The sequence below is a fragment of the Oryctolagus cuniculus genome, chromosome 16 (genome assembly GCF_964237555.1).
Source record: "Oryctolagus cuniculus chromosome 16, mOryCun1.1, whole genome shotgun sequence".
Taxonomy (NCBI): Eukaryota; Metazoa; Chordata; class Mammalia; order Lagomorpha; family Leporidae; genus Oryctolagus; species Oryctolagus cuniculus.
This window is the reverse complement of record NC_091447.1, coordinates 11,089,232-11,112,696: the sequence shown is the minus strand read 5'-3', so window position 1 is coordinate 11,112,696 and position 23,465 is coordinate 11,089,232. Positions and strand designations below refer to the sequence as shown.

At 38.3% G+C, this 23,465-nt stretch overlaps 1 protein-coding gene across 37 annotated transcripts in view; it reads right to left on the bottom strand.

Moving 5' to 3' along the window:
* The window catches only part of HDAC9 (histone deacetylase 9), a 1,002,499-nt gene that overhangs the window by 44,226 nt on the left and 934,808 nt on the right, over positions 1-23,465 (bottom strand). For all 37 annotated transcript variants that reach the window (XR_011383068.1, XR_011383069.1, XM_051853225.2 and 34 more), the window contains one exon: positions 14,389-14,522. Coding sequence is in view for 35 of the 37 variants with exons in the window: in XM_051853225.2 (XP_051709185.2) it covers positions 14,389-14,522 (134 nt within the window). In the remaining 2 variants the exon portion in view is untranslated. The remainder of the gene's footprint in view (positions 1-14,388; positions 14,523-23,465) is intronic.

Sequence of the window (23,465 nt, the reverse complement as noted above, 5' to 3'; positions counted from 1 at the left end):
CCACACCTCATTGTATTTTAAAAGCATTATTAAGTGAATTCTAGCTCTACAGAGTCTCAAAGATAGCACAGAATTCTGTAAATCACATACTCTTTACCTTGTTTCTCTTAATTCTAAAGATTTATTTATTTATTTAATTAATTAAAAGGCAGAGTTACAGAGAGGCAGAGGCAGAGAGAGAAAGAGAGAAGTCTTCTATCCACTGGTTCACCCCCCAGATGGCCACAACGGCCAAAGCTGTGCTGATTTGAAGCCAAGAACCAGAAGCTTTCTCCTGGTCTCCCATGCAAGTGCAGGGACCCAAATACTTGGGCCATATTTTGCTGCTTCTCAGGCCATTAGCAGGGGGCTGGATCAGAAATAGAGCAGCTGGGACATGAACAAATGCCCATATGGGATGCCAGCATTGCAGGTGGCAGCTTTATCCACTATGCCATGACACTGGCCCTGAAATGAAAATATTTTTAACATTTATTTTTAATATTTTAATATTTATTTCCACATATATAATTATATATTTATTTTATTATTTATTTAATATGTTAATATTTAATATTTTAATATTTATTTTCCACATAATCATATATCAGTTGTGATTAATGAGAGATTTGTTCCTCTCTAATCTAGATACTTTTCATTTCTTTTTCTTATCCTACTGCACTGTCCAGAATCCACAGTGAGATCTTGAATTGATAAGTATAGTTGTCTTATTTTTATTTCAACAGAGTTTCCATAATTCACCTTCAAATCTGATGTATACTATAGAATATACTGTAGATAAACTTCATGAAGTTAATTTTTCCTTTTATTCCTTGTTTGCCAAAATGTGTTCATTATGATCAGGTGTTCATTAGGCCCTTTTTAAGATACCAATTTAAATAGTTATGTCTCATTTCTTTATTCTCTTAATGTGGCAAATAACAATGACATTTTGGAAAGTTAATGCTACATTTGTGTGAGATAAATCAATTTTGTTATGGGCACTTAAGATATTTAATAACTTATTTAGGGTTTCACTTACTATGTTTATGAACAATATTTCCCATAGTATTTCTTTCTTATAAGGTTCTTTGGAAATTTTGGTAGGAATATCATAAAGGTCTCAAAAGATCAGTTGTGAAATGTTCTTCCCTCCTCTCTTTGTCTTTGTTATTAAACAGAGATTGTATTTTCTTCCTTAAATTCTTGGTATAATTCATAGGTGAAGCTACACTGGTCTAGTGTTTAAATTTAGTATTAGAGATTAAATTCTCTGGCGATATTTAGTCTACTGATTTAAGACTCAGGTTAGAATGCTTACCTCTCTTCCTGGAGTTACCCAAGATCAAAACCTACCTCCGGAGCTGGACTCCAGCCTCCTGCCAACATAGACCCTGGGGTCCAGCAGTGACTGCTCAAGTAATTTGTTTCCTGCCATCTGTGATGGAGACCTGGGTCCAGCTCCTGTCTGTGGCTTCAGCCTGGCCCAGCCCCCATTCTTGTCACAATGAGGACTGAGGAGCAAATCAGCAGACAGGAGCTCTCTTTGTGGGTCTCTGTCTGTCTGTCTTTCTCTCTGTCCCTCTTTCTGTCTCTGTCTCTCAAAAAACCATACCCAATTTTGTTCATGATTGTAGATCCACTCAAATTTTCTGTCTTCCTTATTCAGCTTTGTAAAAAAATCTTTTCATTTTAAGACGTTTTCAAAATCCTGACACACAGTTTTTAATATTCTCATCTAATCCTTTTAACGCTATTAAAGTAAGTGGTAAAATCCTTTTTCACACCTTTGCTTATTGACCAGTTTTGCTAGAGCTCTACCAATTTCATTGCTCATTTCAGAAGTCTCTCAGGATCACACCAATGGGTGAGGGGGTCAGGCCCTTTCTGTCCAGTCTGTAAATCTGTTCCTTCAGGTCCTCAGGCATCAGCTTCAGCCTGGTGGGGACGCTACGGCTGTAGGGCAGAGCCGACTGGGACAGCCCACCCCAGAAGCCTGTGTGGGACTAGGGATGGCAGCAGTCAGGCAACAAAAAGAGCAAGATCAACTTTCACGATTCCACATATGGGTGATATCTGTGCACAGTTAATTCTCCAGGATTACACATGTTGTAATGAATGATAGGGTTTCAGCCTTTTTCATAGCTGAACAGTATTCCATATCGCATCTGTAACACATTGTTCTTATCCATTCATCCATCAATATTTTCCTGTTATATCAGTTGCAGAGAATTGTGTGTTAAAATCTGTTACTGTCATGGCTTTGCTTATTTTTCCATTTGGATTTTCTGATTGTTGCTTGACATGGGTTGAAGTTGTATTAATACATGAATTGTGAATGTTTTTTCTTCTCAGTGAATAGACTATTTTATTATGTTGACATATTCCTCTTTATCTCATATTTCCTCTTTTCTGCCTTAATGTCAACTTTATCTGATATTACTATAATGACACAAGCTTTACTTCAGTTGGGTCAGATAGTTATTATTTTCATTTTTGACCATCATACTTTCTTTATAAGTATATTCCAAGCTGATTCTAAAATCTTATATGCAAATACAGAGGGACCAAAAGTAGCCAGGTCTGCCCTTAAGAATAAAAGTAAGTACTCGTTATAGCATTAAATCTCTGTAAAAAAAAAAAAAAAAAAAAAAAAAAAGAAATTATCAACTCCCAACTTGACTCTCCCTGGGATTAAACATGACAATAGGTCTGATCTGATTTCATCATCATTTAAAAAAAATCATCTATTATTTTTCACTTTATGTTTCTGTGTGAGAGCAAACTGTTGAAATCCTTACTTAATGTATACTAAGCTGATCTTCTGTATATTAAGATAATCGAAAATGAATCTTGATGTGAATGGAAGGGGAGAGGGAGTGGGAAAGGGGAGGGTAGTGGGTGGGAGGGACGGTATGTGGGGGAAGCCATTGTAATCCATAAATCGTACTTTGGAAATTTATATTCATTAAATAAAAGTAAAAAAAAAAAAGAATAAAACTAAACTAGAAGGTTTGTTCTACCAGAAATTAAGACTTTTTATGAGTACAGTACTCAAGGCAGCTCAATAATGTCACAAGAACAGACAAAAGGACCTATGGGATGAAATACAGTGTCAAGATCTATACAACAAAGTTAACACTGTTGATCCATAGGGAATGGATGACATTTTTTTTTTTTTTGACAGGCAGAGTGGACAGTGAGAGAGAGAGGCAGAGTGGACAGTGAGAGAGAGAGACAGAGAGAAAGGTCTTCCTTTGCCGTTGGTTCACCCTCCAATGGCCGCCACGGCCGGCGCGCTGGGGCCGGCACACCGCGCTGATCCGAAGCCAGGAGCCAGGTGTTTCTCCTGGTCTCCCATGGGGTGCAGGGCCCAAGCACTTGGGCCATCCTCCACTACACTCCCGGGCCACAGCAAAGAGCTGGACTGGAAGAGGAGCAATCGGGACAGAATCCGGCGCCCCGACTGGGACTAGAACCTGGTGTGCCGGCACCGCAAGGCGGAGGATTAGCCTAGTGAGCTGAAGCGCCGGCCAGGAGTGAATGACCTTTCAATAAGTGGTACTGGATAAACTGTCTCTCCACATTGACAACCAAACAAATTTTACCCTTATCTCATGTCCTACACAAATCTTACTCTGAGTAAACTGTGCCTCTAAATGTTGAAGTCAAAGGTAAAAGTTTTAGAAAAGGTGGAGAAAAGATTTCAGAGGATCTCTTTATGCCATTGGGAATTGGGAAACAATCAGAAGTAACAACAAAGGAAAATGTTGTACTGCATTAAAGTGTTATTTTTATTTATCAAAAGTTACCATTAAGATACTGAAAAGAAAAGTCAGTTCAGTATCTTAAACCAACAATAGTTCCTATACTGAACTCTTCAAATCAGCAAGGAAAAAGTCTAAAAGTGAACTAAAGAACGAATGGGTACTTCAAAAATGGTATACACACATGATCCATTGAACTTATTTACCTTGTAAATATTCTCACGAATAAAACCCATGATGATATACCATTACACATCCAAGAGAATGGCTGAAATGTTAAGTCTGACATTACTTAGCATGGAAAGGCTATGAGACCATGGAAACAGTCACATGTTGCTGGGAGTAAACTAAACTTCAGCAATCATTATGCAAAGGGTTGTTGTTATTGACAGATGTTAAACCCATGCATATAACTTGAAGACACATACCCATCAGAAATGTGGGAACAAATGTGCCAAGAAATGTGTATATAAGCCCATCACAGTACTGTACATAAAAGATCCCAAACTGGAATATTTTCCCATGTCCATCAAAAGTAGAATATCTACATAAAGTGTAGTATTTTCCAAAAAAATTATTTTCACAGAATGAAGTATTATGTAAGAATGAAAATGAATAAACTATGGCTAGCTGAGAAAACAAGAGGGATCTCATAACCAATACTTAGCAAAAGATGCTAGATTCAAAGGAATATATATGGTATAATTTCATGTATGTAAAGTTTAAAAACTGGCAATTCTAGTGTTAGAAATCAGAAAACTGGTTACTTTAAGGAAACCAAAAGGGATTGAAAAGGGAAAAAGAAGGGGTTTCAGGTATAAAGATTAGTATTTCTCTTGACCTGGATGATGGCTGTGATCTCTTTCTGACGTTTCATTGAGTTACTCATTCATATTTTATACATTTTTATGTATTACATTTTAAAGTAAATAAAATTTCAAAAGTTCTTTTCTGAGGGGCACAAAATGATGTTTATTTCTGTTCAGTGCAGAAAGTTATGAAATCTATGCCATCTTTTCATAAGATACATTGTGTGTAAGCTTCTGGAAGACTTTCTCACATGCATGGATTTCAAATTTCTTGAACTAACCTTTTAATTCCATGTACCCAAAAAACTTTAAAAAACCACTATTTTTGCTTTTACTTTTACTTGAAATGTGAGGACAGAGAAACAGATCTTCAGTCCTCTGGAACAAAGCCAAGAGCCTGGACTCTAACCTGGATCTCCCATGGGGACGGCAGGGACACAGCTACTTAAGCAATCACCTTCAGTCTCAAAGGATAAGAAGATAGAAATTTTCAAAACGATAAAAATAAAAATACAACAAGCTGTCTGACATAAGAGAACAGGAAACAAGGTCTGGATCTTCAGTCCATGTTCTTTCCACCCTATTGAGAACTAAAATGAGACTGTTGTGTTTGAAACAAGAGCAACATACATATTCTTCCATACAGACTGATAATTCACTTCAAAGGGAGCTGATGGTTCCCCTGCAACATGCAAACCAATTCACACAAAATGCAGGAAGGGCTCAGCTGTTGGGATCAAAGATGATGTGGAGCTTTGGAAGACTATGATGAGCAAGACCAAGTAGACAAGGGGAGGAGATGGTGATAAAGATCTGAGAGAGCCTCCATGCAGATGAACTATTATCAATTCCCTGGTGAGGAGGGATTGGTGGTTAAAATTCAACTCTCATTTAAATAATTATCTTAGAGATGTCTGCAATTAGTTGTATATGTTTAATTTGATTGCATAAGAAAATCTGGTTATAATTTTATCCATATTGTGACTCATGAGTCATTCTCAAAATAGCCTCTTTTATTTGTTTGAAGTCATGAAGATCCCTGCCCAAAACTAGAGCAAAGCAATGAAAACAGAGTGTATTCATCTACAATCAAGTCACTACAGGGACAGACTATGGAGATAATTCAGGTTGGATCTGCCTGCATCCTGCCTACTTGTGGATGAAGAAGGGTGACGTCACTGCTCTGATGAGCAGGAGTTATATAAGCCTACGAAGTTTACAAAGGTAACAAGAGGACCAAGAGGAAGAATGACCTGTCAGCCGGCACCGTGGCTCACTAGGCTAATCCTCCGCCTTGCGGCGCCGGCACACCGGGTTCTAGTCCCGGTCGGGGTGCCGGATTCTGTCCCGGTTGCCCCTCTTCCAGGCCAGCTCTCTGCTGTGGCCAGGGAGTGCAGTGGAGGATGGCCCAGCTACTTGGGCCCTGCACCCCATGGGAGGAGCACCTGGCTCCTGCCATCGGATCAACGCGGTGCACCGGCCGCGGCGGCCATTGGAGGGTGAACCAACGGCAAAGCAAGACCTTTCTCTCTGTCTCTCTCTCTCTCACTGTCCACTCTGCCTGTCAAAAAATAAAAAAAAAAAAAAAAAAGAAAAGAATGACCTGTCATAGTCAATCAACTCACATGAGACACTGAAGGAACTCCTTGAATGAGATAGAGGGACCAGCATTATTACTGTGCTTACTGTTTTATTAATTGAATTTTATCAAAAACAACCATGGCTTGAAGAAATGTAGGTTACACAATATATCAGCCAATTAATTAAAGTAGGAAGACTTTGAGCCCTATGAATTCCAAATAATATCTCACTGTTTTCAAGATAATCAACCTTGAAGAGTTTGTACACCATGAAATATTTAAATACCCATGGTAAAAATTAGCTGAGTAAAAATAAATAAAATCAGAAAATAGAAAGTTTAAAGTTTTGTTTTAAAGGGCTGCACTAAAATGTCTGCTTCAACTGGAAATAAATATTAAATCAAGCATGAGTAGGAGGAGGATAATGGATGTAATTTTTTTCATTTTTAAGATTTATTTATTTATCCTAAAGGTAGAATGAGAGAGAGAGAGAGAGAGAGAAACAGAGAGATCATCCATCTGCTGGTTTACTCCTCAAATGCTCCCAACAGCTGGGGCTGGGCTACGCTGAAGCCAGGAATCAGGAACTCCATCTGGGTCTCTCACATGGGTGAGAGCTTGAGCCGCATCTGCTGCCTCCCAGGGTGGGCATTAGTAAGAAACTGGATCAGAATCACAGAGTAGTCTGGACCCCAACTGGGCAGTCAGATATGGGACAAGGTGTCCCAACCAGTGGCTTAGGCCATTGAATCACAGCTCCTGCCCTGAATGCAAAATTGGTACATGATTCAGACTATCAATCTAGGTTTGATTAATGAATAAAATTTCAGATATACAAGAAGTCCTTGAAGTGTCATGGAGAGTACAAATTATGAAAAAACTATTCATGGATTTCAAGAAATTTTTTTTCACCAAAATAAACTTATCTTTTAATTCCATTTTTCACTAACTTTCTGAGGAACCCTAGTACAATATACTGAGAAAAAAGTTTAGATCACACATGCAGGTCAAACTAAAGTTTCAATAACATTGAATGGAAGTTTGCTCAATGTTTTCTGTAAAGCTTACCAATATATTATCCTTAGTTTGGACACCAACTATCTTACACAGAAAGTGTTGACTTGCTCCTGCTTTACAAATAAGTCTAAATTTGACAGTTATACCTGGTAAGTCCTCAAGTTTCATTTGCCTTGGTTCATGATACTCTGCCCCTCCTTTGCTCTTACTTTCTCTTCCTTTCATATGCTAATTTCAGGTTTTTAAGTCTTTCCCTTATTTTTAAACAAAGATATTTTAAAGTATTCTTTTTTTCAAATGTTGAGTCTCCTGCTAAGAAGATTTTTTTTCCCCCACATCATGTAGCAGTGATACTCTGGTAAGTATTTAAGAGCTAACTGTCAAAAAAAAAAAATCTCTAATTTTAGGTTTTAGGTTCTACTGATTTCCACGGTGCTAATCCTCCCAGTGTAGTCTGGTCCCTTTAGAGCTCCCATTGTGATGTCACTAAACTCAGATTCAAACAGGGACATGCACTGACTTTCACAAGCCATTAAGAGCCAGTCCCAGCATCCTCGATAGATTGTAATTTTGTTTATTGATTATCTGGGGGAAGTGGTTTCTAGTAATATTTCCTCAATACGTTCTTTCTTGTATGAGCTTCCACTGTCTCACAAAATCATGTATTATCTGGTTTTGTTCTTTTTTTGGTGATGTTGTGGTTATTTTTTACCTCCAAATCATGAAGCCATTTGTCTGAAGTGCCCATATTTTTCCACAGATATTCTAACTCCTTGTGATATTCCTTTTCACTGATCTAGCCTTATTATCTACATTTATCCTGCCCAACATAACTTCTTTTCTACCAATTACAAAACAGACAAACCCAAACATATCCATCTATAATTCCAAGACTTAATGTCTTGATGATTTTCTAATATGTAATAAATCTTTATTAGAATTTAGTTGATCAGTTTCATTTTCTAAAGACTTAAGTCAAATGACTTCCCTTATTAAATTTTTCCTCCATCCCAGTAGTTAAAAACAAACCATCCTTTGACAGGTGAATGACATAGGAATGAGGATGCCAGTTAAGATGCCCACATCTCATATGGGAGCACCTGGGTTCTATCTCAAGTTCCGACTCTGATTCCAGCTTCCTGCTAAGGTAGACCCTGGGAAGCAGCAGTTCCAGCTTCCTGCCACCCATGTGGGAGACCTGGATTGAATTCTTGGCTCCTGACTTCCACCAAGTGCAGTCCTATAATATATTCCCAAAGCACTTTGATTTTATTCCTTTTATTTTACTGTATTAGAACTTTGGGGCACAAAAGCATGCCCAAATAAAAGGCTATTTAAGGGATGGACAGATAAACAAATGTCATAACATGTTTGCTTTTCCATGGAAGGAGAATGTTTCTTTTATTGATAACCATAACCTACGAATTGTTCAGATTCCCACCCCACATTCCCTGTAATCCCTCTGAAAAACCTAAAGACAAACTATACAGAATATCTGCATAATGGAGTTTTGAATTGTCTGGATAACTTCCACATCATGTGGCATTTACTGAAACAAATTTTAAACATCCGCAATCACTTTGGGGCTATGTTTTTCCTAAGATTTGTTGAATATAAGAAATGAAACATGCTACGCCCTATCTACACCTGAATACATCTCAAAAAATATTTTGTGAAAATACTTTTACTCTCTTTAGATTGTCCACACATTCTCTTTCAATGTGGCAAGGCTTAAAGAAGACTCTGGAAAAACATTATTCTGGCATAGCATGCATTTTCCCAATATTCAGTTCTCCCTTCTTCTCTTCATGAATTGCAACTACTTAGGAGCTTGTAAGCTTTCCCAGATTCACGCCCATTTCCCAATGGACTAAACCTCAGCATACATAATCTAGAGAATGAAAAAGATGGCAAAACAACTTTCCTATTCCAAATCCAATGCAAACAAACCCCTGAGGAGCATCTGGGACAACACCATCTCAAGGGTTCACCTCAGGGGTGGTTGTCAACACTTACTAGAGTCAATTCAAGAGAGTTTTTCCACAGCTTTGGAGCAAAAAGTCATCTTAAAAAGATTATCCACAAACACAATCAGCAAGGCTGGCCACTGTTTGTGAAATCCAAGTCAAATGAAAGCAGTGAGTATTCTCAACAGGAGACAGCAGCTATTGAAAAGCAAAGGGGGAGGCAGAGAGAAGGAAAGAGAGAGAGGCGGGGGGAAAAGGAAAGAGAAGGAAAGGAAAGAAAGGAAAAAGAAATCAAAAGCCAAACTGTAAAGAGAGTGAAGGAGATCAGTAGAAAACATGCTACATACTCCAATCAGGTATAAGTGTTGACTTTTTGGATACTTGAGGATGTAGCAACAATTAAACAGTTTTCAAGTCCTGGGACAACTTGTTTTTCTCCAACAAGCTTAATACTGTCATTATTCTGTTTATTATTAATTTAATGCTGCATATTTATGAAGTACAAGCGGATGAGGACATCAAGTCAATTAACATTTCCAATGCTTTGAAGATTTTTAAACACTTTTTTGCTTAACAATAGTTGTACATCTTTAGGGGGTACAGAGCGATAATTCAATAAATGCACACAATGCATACTGATCAAATCAGGGTAATTACTATTTCCCTGTTTATTCTGTTTTGACAGGTGGTCTTTTAATGGCCATGTTCTCAACTCTATACTAAGGCTTCTACTGCTACATGTGCTCTCCTTGCCTTGGTTCACTGGAAGGTTTTCAGTGTTTTCATTCAGATTCCACAGCAATGGCAACTGCTTAAAGCTCTTCTCACCTCTTGGGAGAATTTCTTTCTGAGGAGGCAACCTAGGGTGCCACTAATTGGTTTTGCATAACAGTAGGCAAATTTGGTCTTAGAGCAACTGTGAAGCTGTTTGGCAACAGGCTCCAGTACCTAGGACCAAAACTCAGATTCCTGGGCACCCCACCGGTGTGTCCATTACCGGTTCTGCAAACATGTGGCTGTTCACATAAGATCTGCTGCCTTTTCCAAGCAACCTCATGGCTCTTCTCATTTAGACAGCCACTTCAATTTCTTTCGAACTCCAAGTTGGTATGTCGAAGTGCTTCATTGAAGAAGTTCAAAAATATTCATCAGACACTGATTGAACTGATAAATCTAGTTGTAAACTTTGCCAAGATAAATTTTAAAAATGGACTTCTGGTATGTCTTCAAAATCAGTTGCCTCTAGGAATTTCCTGTACCATGCTCAAATTAGTTTTAATCCAATAGTATATTGTTTTGACTGATCTTGTACACATTTCTAAAAGAATAGTTAAGGGATGTTTTGCTAAGTAGATCACATTCATGATAAAAGTATGTAAAAAGAAGAAAATGCCTGTTTGCGGTACAATACTCAGATAACTTAATCTTTTTTTTTTTTTTTTTTTTTTTAAGAATCAAGCTTTTTGGTACCCTTGATGTGTCTGCACTGAGATGCAGAGCCAATGTTCCTGCTGACTTTACAATTCCTTTGGGTTATGTAATGCATATTATTTTACTGATAATAAGCCATAAGAAGCAGCATTTTGCCGTATTGACATGGCCTGGCCAAGAACAACATGGAAACGAAATAGCATTTAAAAAACTGGCAAAATGTTTATGAATCCTAATCCTCTGCACATGAATAAATATATCTGACAAAGTGCAGAGTCCCTCACAGAGGCCTTTTTGACCTTTCTAATTTGAGTTCAATTGCATGTTCAGTGTTGAGAAGCCAAAGTCGGTTCTGCCAGTGTTTTAAGCTCAAGCTTTACAGCATTTTGTTATTTGTAAAAGTGAAATCCCAGATAATAAGTTATAATTGCTCTATTAATCACTTGAAAAGAGAGTTAGGAGGGAAACTAGGACTTGAAATCGCAATAATTGGTAACTGAAAGACGTCCTTTTTGATTTTCTTACTTAGAGTTTACCACATAAAACTACTGTGAAAAGTGCACACATGCACTTTTTTAATGGTGAGGCACATGCAATATGCCTCCTGTATTATTTTTTCAAAAGGAATGAAATTTTAAACTTCAATGTAGACATAATGACCTTTGACCTGGAAAAAATACAGAAAACCAGGCCTTGGATTATAAATTATATTGTCAATGAAAGTGAGAAGAACTCTTTGTTTCTTGACTTGCTTCAAGTATTACCTTTTCATTTCCTTTTTCCAAATGAATTATAATGTACAATACACTCATGTGTTTCTTACATTTTTCACTATAGAAATTGTTCTCTCCCTTAGCTTTGTTTTCCTGTGTACTGATATACCTGATACAACAAAATTTACTTTTCACTGTTCAGCACACTAAATCCATTTATTATGTTCTTGAAGTGAAAAATATTTATTCTTGTTTGAGTCCCCAAGAAAACTTGCTGGAAAAAAATAGAGAAAGACACAGATCATTCAAACTTCCCTTCCTTGAATGTACAATGAGTAAATTTTAGATTGTGTTTATGCTATTGAAGATTGTCAGCAAAAAACGACAAGATGGTATTTAGGGTATTATAATAAGTAAGTCAAGATTACTGTAAGGGATTCAGATAGTCAAAGTCAAATTAGTAGTTAATATAGTCAAAATGATCATTTCAATTATTACTTATTGGAAATGTTAGCAATCACTACACCAATATGGGAAGATTTAAGTTAGGCCAATGATGGGGCAGGTTTTTGGCCCAGAGATTAAGGTGCCTACATCCATATCAGAGTATCTAGGTTCAAAACCCACCTCCTGCTCCTGACTCCAGCTTCCAATTATTATGCATGTTGGGAATCAGCAGTGATGGCTCAAGTCACTGGGTTCCTGTCACCCATCTGGGACATCTGATCTGAGTTCCCAGCTGCCAGCTTTGTCCTCTTCCCAGCACAGGCTACTCTGAGCATCTGGGGAGTGAATCAACGTACGGAAGATCTCTCTCCCTCTCAAATGAATAATAAAAACAACAACAACAGTGGCCAACTATACTTCTATCTCCTCCTCCATCTCAGGTCCCGTCTTTCTAAACATGTGGGAAAGAAGTGCAGATCTCAAACTCTAAATCACATGACATCCTTCTCATGTCAGTAGTTTCTCTATGAAAACTCTAAGAAAAGCACCTGTATGATGATAATTACAGATCTCCCAGTCAAGATGGCAACCAGGGGCAGGAAGATACACAACACACTCATTTTGCCTTTTTTAGTAAATGTTAGATACATTGTGAAAAAAAAATGTAACTTTAAACAACTCTATCTTTTCTGAAACAGGACTACTTCTTAAAGAAAGTGATCACAGGATATATGACTCCATCCTCACTAGAAATGCTCTGTTGGAAGAACAGAATTCTGTCCCGTGCATAGGTGACAAGAGCAGAGACACAGGATCGCTTATGAACAGCCACTGAAATCTGTCATTTCCTCCCACAGAATCAAAAGGCCACTGGTTTTTGCAGATGGGTAGCATTTTTTTCTAGACAGGTCAATCAGCCTGGAGCTGCAATCCATAATCCACTGTGACTTTCTACACATCTGGTGCAAGCCTTTATAGTGCAAATATTAAAACCAGTCTGCCTTGCAGAAATGTTTCTATGTTTAAAATCAAGTAAGATAGAGTAGGAGTTAGGTGCTGTGGTTAAGACCTTTTGGGAACACCCACATCCCATACATGGATGCTTGGGTTGAAGTCCTGCCTCTACTTCTGATTCTAGCTTCCTGTAAATGGTCATCCTAGGAGCCAGCAGGTGATGAATCAAGTGCTTGGGTTACTGCCATCCACATGCGAGATCCAGCCTGAGTACTGGGCTCCTGGCTGTGGACTGTTTCCAGCCCTGGTTGTTACGGGAGTAAATCAGCGGATGAAAGACCTCTCTCCCTCTGTCCCCTTTCAAATTAAAAAAAAAAAATTAGTAAAATTTATAAAATCAAAAAAATTATTTGAGAATATAGGTGGCCATGCAAAAAGTCTCATCTTGTAGACAAGCAATGTAGCCCCACATTAACTGAAAAAATAGAAATAATATTTGTTCTTTGCACCCCTATATTGCCATACACAGAGAACATTTAGTTTCACCCTCCAGCCCACAGGAATCTCAGAAAGATTCTGGCATTTTAGAAAATCACAGCAATCTTAAATCATGATTGATCTGAAACAACAGTCAGTGGTTGATACAAATCACTAGTTCGTTGCATCCTTTGGTTTGTTGTGTTGTTCAAAATCACACGGCAGAGTAAAAGACTTGAGCAATGCTCAAGTTTTCTCTCCCAATCCCTTAACATTAATAATGTGGTAAAATAATCATATTGAAGCATTTTGGGTTTGTAAAACAATGGTAACAGAGTATGGTCAATGTGCAGAAGAAAAGGCATTTTTTTCTCTTAAATACTATAGACAAGACATCTGTTAAAAATGGTAGAAATGGCAAATTTTTAAAAAGATATTGTACCTGTTTATTTAATAACCTAAGCCATATTTTCAGTTTGCAAAAGAATGGCAAAATATGTGATAGTCATATACAGCCATGTATTCACTGAAAAATAAGTGAATTGATAACATTAATGAACACATACAAACATTAAATACTGCTGAACTACAATGAATTGGTCCCAAAGTTTGCAATGGCCTGGAACTGAACTGCAGAGCAATTTGATCTCAAGTCTGAGAGTGGTCAGAAAAATATGCTAATATTTAATTGTGTGATATAAAAATGAAAAGAGTGATCTTTGACCATTTTGATTTAAGTTGAACTCATCGATCTGATACATTCTGGTTGCATGACTTTGCATGATTTATCTACCTTTTTAAGACTCATTACTGCTATATGTAAAATGAAAATAATATCTACTACTTAGCATAGATATTTTTAAGTGATGACAAAAATGTTCTCAAAAAACTTCTTCCCCCCCCCCACCCCGAGCTAACATAATCCTACAGGAAATCTCAAGAGACAATTATTTTTAGTTTTATTTCTTATTAAATATTTCAGTGCTCCTTGGTTGGGTCAGCAGAAACAACATGAGTCTTTTAATGGTTACCTTTATTCATTTTTGAGTACTGTGAATAACCTCATGAAGCCTCTACACCTGGGAAAACGTTGTAGCAGATGACGTGAGAGAACATCTAAACTTAAGGACCACCTGCTTTCTTATGGTTAAAGCAACATTGCACTTTCGGAGTCTATCACATAAAATAATTAACAATATGCATGCATGCACCCCTGACCCTTCACCCTTGCTCTTTTGGATTCTTACCTCATTTCCTAGAAGGGCGTTTACACAGGCTTCTGATGCGTCACAGATGGCTGTGAGATCATGTCCACCTTCTAGAGCCAACACTACACGTCCATCAGCCAGTGTCATCAATTGTTTCGTCAAATGACCAAAGCCTACCATAATACAAAGAAAACGTTTCAAATTATTAAACCAAGTAAAAAGTACCACCAGGCTGTAACACTGATGGAGCGTTTACTCTACACAAGTGGTTTCTCTGAACTTCTATATGCTAACTCAGGTAACACTCATCATAACTTTCATGGGTTAGGTCCTATTACTATCTCTATTTTACTAATGATAGAGTCAAAGCCCAAGATCCCACAGCTAGGAAATACCACAACCAAGACCTGTGCCAGTCAGTTGGCTCCTTACCGGTACACAGAACCACCTTTCATAACATATTCTGTATGTATCTGAAAAACTTGAATGTCATTCAGTCAGTGTTAATAGGGTAGACCATCCCATTTGTTCGCCATATGCTTCCTGTCTCTATTATCTGCCTTAATTTTATTTCATCTAACTACTATCATGTTAGATTCTATAGATTTTTTATTATGAAATATTTGATAAATGCAAAAAGTATAAATAGAACCCATAGATCTGATAAGGCAAAATGACAATGACAAACACCTATTCATTCACTGTACAACTTAAAGAACATAATATTAGCAACACTTTTGAAGCCCTTTGTGTGCCTCTCCCTGATTGTATTTTCCGTCACGTGGAAATCAAAATTCTGAATTTATGTTTATAATTTTATTGCTTTCCATTGTCTAGCTAGTTTTTTTACAACTTTATCAAAATGGTTTTAAATCTTTGATACTTGGTCTGTTCATCTGTTGAGGCAAGTAACTAGTTTCTTGCTGTCTAGCAGGCCATTTTATGTCTATAGAATTTATTTCCCATCTTCTATTGACTGATATTTGGCATTTTTGTTATTACAAAACTCCAGGTTTTTGTTCTTATAAGCAATGTTGCCATGAATGTTGTTGGATGGGCCTTTTGGTTCACATATGCAAGACTGGAATAATATCAGATTATTTCCAAAGGGCTTTTACCAGTCCTCACTCTCAAAATTATAAGAATTCCAGCAGAGTCACATTCTTGCCAACATTCAGTGTGATTTGCCAAGTAGGTGTGTGAATAATGTTGTCTTATTATGTTTTCATTTTGTAGAAGAAGGGAGCTAATTCTAGTTTGAATTAGAGTTTTTATTATGAATGGAGGTAAAATGTAATACAATTATTTTCTGCACTGATAGGTTTTAAGTATAATTTAGGCATCTTGGGGGTTGCATTAGTTAATATTAAAAATATTAACTCATCATTGCATTTATGGAGTAAAACAAGCCTGATTGTAATATATTATCTTAATACAGACCTGAATTTGTTTTCTTAATGCTTTGTTTAGGATTTTTTTTCACATTTGTTCATGGATGGGGTTAATCTGTCATTTTTATCCTTGAATTAACCATGTTGAATTTTGATATGTTTGGGACCCATTTTTTCATTATCTGACCCCATAATAACGGAAAAAAATTCCTATAAAACCATGAGGGCCGGCACTGTGCTGTAGTGGGTAAAGCTGCTGCCTGCAGTGTTGGCATCCCATATGGGCACTGGTTCAAGCTCTGGCTACTCCACTTCCAATCCAGCTCTCTGGTATAGCCTAGGAAAGCAGTAGAAGATGGCCCAAGTCCTTGGGCCCTGTACCCACGTGGGAGACCCAGAAGAAGCTCCTGGCTTCAAATCAGTGCAGCTCCAGCCGTTGTGGCCAACTAGGGAGTAAACCAGCAGATGGAAGACCTCTCTCTCTCTCTCTCTCTCCTCCTCTCCTTTTCTCTCTGCGTAACTCTGACTTTCAAATAAATAAATAAATAACAAATATTTAAAAAACATTTTGGTTTGTGTTATCTTTGAGAAAAAGTTTAATCTATTGATTGAATTTTTAGAGCTTTTATGACTACACTACAACTATGTCTTCCTGGGTTGTATTTTCCTAGGAATTCTTCTTTTGATTTAACTCTAATTAGATGTGTGTAGGCATTATAACTCACCACTGTCTTTAAGTTCCCCTTTCATACTTTCCATATATCTTTCTGTCCTCCATCACATATAATTTTATTCAAATTTATCTCCCAGACTTTCTCTCCTCATATGTCTATAATATGTTCTTTAACACCTTTACAGAATTTTCTCTTCAGTTCTTGTATTGTTTAATTCTAGAATCTCTATTTGATTACATTTCATAACTTCCAAGACATTTTTTATAGTTTCTTACTCCTTGCTCATGTTTTCCTTCCTTATTTTATAGGCTTGTATCAGACACTGAAATTTTTAGATTAGTTTGTTATTTTCTGTTTCAGCTGATTAATCTTCATGGTTCCTTAATTTTCTGCTTTTGAAAAAGATTTATTTATCTCCTTGAAAGACAGAGTTATAAAGAAGCAGAAGCAGAGGAAGAGAGAGAAGTCTTCCATCTGCTGGTTCACTCCCCAGATGGTAACAATGGCCAGAGCTGAGCTGATCTGAAGCCAGGAGCTGGGAGTTTCTTCCAGATCTCCCAAGCAGGTGCAGGGGTCCAAGCACTTGGGTTATTTTTTACTGCTTTCTCAGACCATAGCAGAGGGCTGGATCAGAAATGGAGCAGCCAGGACTCGAACTGGCACCCATACGGAACGCTAGTGCTGCAGGCAGTCACTTTACCTTCTAAGTCACAGTGCCGACCCCAATAATCTGCTTTTATTTATTATCATTATTTTGTTTTTGTATTTGGACCTCATATTCATTGTAACTTTACATGTGACATATGTTTGAAGCTTGGTATAAGAGCTTGAATGTTTGTGTGCCTCCAAATTTCATTTGTTGGAATCTTAACCTTTAAGGAAGTGGACCTTTAGGTAATTATGTGGAATCCTTATGAATGGGAAAGGTGCCCTTTTAAAGCTGAGCTCAGGCCGGCGCCGCGGCTCAGTAGGCTAATCCTCCGCCTTGCGGCGCCGGCACACCAGGTTCTAGTCCCAGTCGGGGCACTGGATTTTGTCCCGGTTGCCCCTCTTCCAGGCCAGCTCTCTACTGTGGCCAGGGAGTGCAGTGGAGGATGGCCCAAGTACTTGGGCCCTGCACCCCATGGGAGACCAGGAGAAGCACCTGGCTCCTGCCTTCGGATAGGCGCGGTGCGCCGGCCGCAGCCTGTCAAAAAAAAAAAAAAAAAAAAAAAAAAAAAGGCTGAGCTCAGAGAGTTCTCTAACCCTCTGACCCTCATGATGTAAGGACTCAAGAAGTCAACTGCATGCAATTCAGTAAAAAGTCCTCATGAAGACTGGCCTGTGCTGGCACCCTAATCTCAGAATTGCAGCCTGCAGAAATGTGAGAAATTAATTTCTACTGTTTACAAGTGACCAATCTATGATACTTCATTGCAACACCCCAAACCCACTGAAAACATCTGGGTTGAATGTGATATTAATGTTGAGTGTGATATCATGAAGCTCATGTCAACTGTGACTTTTGTTTACAACAATGGATGGATGGGACACTACTATCTGGTATAACATTTTAATTTCTTAGATTGCAGGACTTGTTTTATAAATTTGCATGAAGAATAAGTGTAGTCTTTTCCTTTTTTCTTTCTTTCCTCCGTCTCATTCTTCACTGTCTTCCTCTTCTTTGTTGTTGAAATTTCCTCTATTGGTAAGGATAGCTGAGATGGATGCTGTTTCAGTCAGCACTATTTTCTTTTCTTCTATGAATCCTTTTTTCTTATAGTTGGTTCTTTTTGATTCCCTTCCCTTGATAGGCCCAGGATTCAATTCTTTTTTTCCATATGCAGAAGACTGTGAATGTTCAAGCTCTGACCATCTGGAGATTTTGGGATAGATGTCCACAGAGCAATGAACTGTTTCCACATTCACTCTCCTTTATCTGTTTGGAAGTCATCCATAAGCTTAAATGGGTGGTTTTTATATGAAATTCAGCATTTTGAGCTGTTTTTTGTAGGAGTGTTTCAGGATATGTAATCTCTCATATTGCCAAATTTGAATGTTTCTTATTCAACATTAAAAAAATTTAGTATTGCATCCAATATGTGCAGTTTCAGGGACAATTGTGAACAAATAGTATACATGAAATGTATTTCAATACAGAGCTCCATTTTTAAAGCTTTATGGATACAAGAGGAATGAATGTTCATTTTTAAATTAATTACATATCTTATAATTAAGTCTATTGTTTGAGACAAACTTGACGTTTACAGAAAAACTGAACAGAAAGTCTAGAGTTCCCATATACATCCTCCCTCCTTTTCCCGTTGCTAACATCTTGCATTAGCACATTTCATTTGTTAGAATTTATAGGAATACATTATTTTTTCTTTAAAGATTTATTTATTTATCTGATGGGCAGAGTTACAGAGAGGTAGACACAGGCAGAGAAGGGGTGGGTGGGAGAGAGGGAGAGATGTTCATGTGCTGGTTCACTCCCCAAATGGTTACAACAGCCAGGCCTGGGCCAGGCAGAAGCCAGGAGCCTGGAACTTCTTCTTGGTCCCCCACATGGGTGCAGGGTCCCAAGCTCTTAGATCATCCTCCGGTGCTTTCCCAGGTGCATTATCTGGGAGCTGGATCTGAAGTGGAGCAGCTGGAATTTGAACCGGCACCCAAGAATACATTATTTTTAACCAAAGTCCATAGTTAGGATTCACAGTTCATGTTGTTAAGTTCTAATGTCAAGTACCCACCACTATGAAATAATACAGAACAGTTTTACTGCCCTAAAGATGCCTGGAGCTCCACTAATTCATCTTTCCCTTCTGCCCCACATTTCTTGGCAACAGATGATCTCTTTTGTCTCTATACTTTTGGTATTCATTTTTAAAATGTTTACAGTGAGGAGAATTATCCTTTTCAAATTAGAAATAAGATGCGATTTCATCTCCCTCCATTTATGTAACAGGTAGAATATTCACAAGATATTTATTTACACCCCTATCCCTACACCATGAAAGCCTGAAAGAATAACACATGAGGAGCTGCGTGTTCCACAACCCTCACTAGGCTGCTGTGAGGCCTGATCTCTGCTCTCCTCTCAGATATCGTAGTACTTTGTTTGCAAAGAGAAGAAATCCTCAGAACATAGCTGGCAGAACTAAGTGAAAGCCTATGAAACTGTCCAACAAGAAGAACTCCAAATTCAGCAAAGTTGCTTCCATTTTGGATCAACGAAATATTATCATCTTAATCCTTGGAACGCATTTAGATATCCACCCAGGAGCAACAACGGCCCAGATGTCCAATTCTGGTCCACCATTCACGGTTAGTCATGAACAGGATGAGTCAGCTGCCCACTATCTTGAAGCGCTGCAATGTTGATTTTAACCACTTAACTACTTTTTAGGTGGAAGCAACAAGAGTCACTTTACAGTTATCCCATGTTTTTAAATACATGACAAAAACATATCCTAAAAAGAATGTTTAAATGAGGTTAAAAGCTGTTTTCAGGGATTTCATATCTTTCACTTCCTATGTACCTCATGATGGTGCCAATAAGAATCTTTTATGCAGACCACATCGGAATGAAGCTGACCACACTAAACTCCACCTTATTTACCAAATGACTATAAAAAGAAGTGTGAGCGTTCAGAAAATATGTGATGCAGGGTTTTGGAGCTCCAATGCTTGGAACTGTTCTTTGTCTAAGTCTAAATTAATAGCACACAACAATTAGTTCCACTTCAAAAAAAATTTTTAAATACTCATAGGCAGGCACACATTTCTGCTAATTACACTTAAATATTTTGGACAGCTCTTTCAGTATAAGCCACACCAGGGCTACAGTGATAATTTTTAAAGACATAAAATTAAATCCAATCCAGTACACCATATCTTTCATACTGAAAATTCCTAGAAATCGAGAATTCAATTATCTAACGTTACTACTGAGCAAATCAAATCACATGGATTACAAAAAAGAGAGAGAAAGAGAAAGCCCCAAATCTGATTTAAGTTCACTCGTTCCTCTGGGAATGAAAAAAGGTCTCATAAAATACCAAATTTAGATGGGATAGTAAAAAGTGGAAGGAAAATGTGGAATGAAGCTTATGTTTGATCTCTATCCAAATTCCTCTTTCTTTTACCTACAGGGTTTATTTCCATTCACATGTTTCCCATGTGATCTCTGGAGTCAGAGATTGAGGAAGCTGAACTCCCAGGATTGCATGCATGAAACATTCAAGTGAAGTAAAGAAATGCAATTCTACAGGGCACATGCCCTCTTTTCCAATCCAAATAAACAATTCAGGAATAATTATTTAGTGTTATTACCCTGAGTTCTGTTGTGTTCATTGCTGTTGGGCATATTAGAAACAATGGAAAAGTCAGTTGAGTGTGGCTACGAATGTCAAGGCACTATTCTTTCAGGATTCAAGAGACAAAGAGTTTCATGGCTCTCTCTCTCTCTCTCTCTCTCTCCCCCCCCCCCCCCTGTGTGTATGAGTGATTAGAAGTTTTTATCATGTATTTTTTTTTTTTTTACAGGCAGAGTGGACAGTGAGAGAGAGAGACAGAGAGAAAGGTCTTCCTTTTCCGGTGGTTCACCCCCCAATGGCCGCTGCATCCAGTGCACCGCGCTGATCCGAAGCCAGGAGCCAAGTGCTTCTCCTGGTCTCCCATGGGGTGCAGGGCCCAAGCACTTGGGCCATCCTCCACTGCACTCCCAGGCCACAGCAGAGAGCTGGACTGGAAGAGGAGCAATCGGGACAGAATCCGGCGCCCTGACTGGGACTAGAACCCGGGATGCCAGTGCCACAGGTGGAGGATTAGCCTATTGAGCCACTGCGCCGGCCATTTGTCACATATTTTTAACAGACATGATAATAAGGTTCATGGAAACGTACTTGGTTTTAGATTCTCAAAAGACACAAAAGCTCATCCTACCTATCAAACTTAACCTTCAGAGTTGAAAAATTGTAGGAGACAGCAGCTTCCATCTTCCTGGGTATGAGTGATGGAGCGAGAAGACACTTCCATATTCCTGGTGCATGCCGAGTGCAAGAAATCCCTGGGTGTGGAGAAGGGCCTGGGTTCTCAACTTGCTGAGTTTGGGCATTTGGGAGGTGGGAGTGCAGAGCTCGTTCACGGCAGGGAGGTGCTGGAGCAGCCACAAATGCAAACCCAGGTTAATGACCGGTATTGGTCAACACTGGCTGGAGTTCAGCCTTGGCAGGGGTGCTTCTTACCTGCCTAGACATAAAGATTTCTTTAAGAAATATTACTATTCAGAGGCTGGCATTGTGGCACAGCAGATTAAGCTGTTGGCTGTGTGAGCACCAGTTTGAATCCTGGCTGCCCTACTTCCGGTCCAGCTCCCTGCTAATGTGCCTGGGAAGGCAGCAGAAGGTGACTCAAGTATTTGGGCCCCTGCCACCCACGTGGGAGACCCTGATGAAGCTTCTGGCTTCAGCCTGGCTGGCCCAGCCCCAGCTGTTGTGGTCATTTGGGTAGGGAGTGAACCAATGGATGGAAGATTTCTCTCTCTCACTCTCTCTCTTTCTTTCTCTCTCTCTCCCTCTCTTTAACTCTGCTTTTCAAATAAATAAATAAATAAATCTTTAAAAAAATACTGTTGCTCAGAAAGATTTAGCACATTAAACTCTTGCAGAAATCTTCTAGAATAAGGCATTAATAAAATTCAAGCACTACCAGTTTCACTCCCACTGCTAAAGAATCCTGCATACAGCCTGGTTGTTTTAAAAAGTCTGCTCAGCATTAAATCATAAGCATGAGAGGGAAGCTACTCTATAGCAAGTCATTTCTTTTGATAACCAAACACAGCTGAACGGATGGCTACCAACACCCAGACACTGCTGAGCAAAGGGATTGGCAGCACAATTTTAGTTTGCAATCTGCTGGTTCCATTAATTTATTAGAAGCAAATTCAATTTTGTTGCTTCTGAAAAGAGTATTAAATAAGCTGTGACTTTGGGAGTGATTTCAAGTTATGAATTTCAAGTTGATTTCCTGATACTCTGTGGGGTTTGCTTCTGCCTAAAATGTTGTATTATGTCAGCATTTTTACTATTCCAGAAAAGTTGCCTGAAAATGAAATACTGCTCCAAGACTCAAAGGTTAAACCTTAGCTAAGTATTGAATAACTAAGTCACAGGACAATAAAGAACTCATCCTTTCAAATGGCATGTTTCAAATGCTTCTAACATTTCTAGATAGTTCCCTGAGAACAGTGGTAGTGAAAAGGGGAGAAAAAAACCCTTAATTAATTTTTTTTTTAATTTGACAGGTAGAGTTATAGACAGTGAGAGAGTGAGAGAGATAGAGAGAGAAAGGTCTTCCTTCCTTTGGTTCACTCCCCAAATGGCCGCTATGGCTGGTGCTGCGCCGATCCGAAGCCAGGAGCCAGGTGCATCTTCCTGGTTTCCTATGTGGGTGCAGGAGCCCAAGCACCTGGGCCATCCTCCACTGCCCTCCCAGGCCACAGCAGAGAGCTGGACTGGAACAGAGGCAACCAGGACTAGAACCCAGTGCCCATATGGGATGCCAGCGCCACAGGCAGAGGATTAACTAAGTGAGCCACGGCGCCGGCCCCTTAATTAATTTTAATTTTCCTTAAAACTATTACAAACCAAAATTTAGAAGTTTGTCACAGAAAGTTTGCAAAATGATAGAGAATACTGAAAAAAATGAACAATATAATATTCAAGAATACTTTTTAAAGTTTATAGAAAGTTGGAAATGAAAGAGAAGCTTATTTTAATGCAAAAAATTTTGAAATCCATGTATAGTTTTTTCATAATAAATATTTTCCATGAACCTTTTGAAGATCCCTTGAATAACATATATATATTATTTATTGTTCAATAAACAAACATTGTTGAATGTTGCTTATTGTTCAATAAACAAAGTCATACAATTATTTATAATAACAAATACAAAATTCTATCAACCAGAAACAACCAATTCTCCTTTTGTGTATTCCATACATGTGTTTGTATGTGTTTTCTAAATAAAAGAGATTCATGTAAATTTTTAACTTAAATTTAAAAAT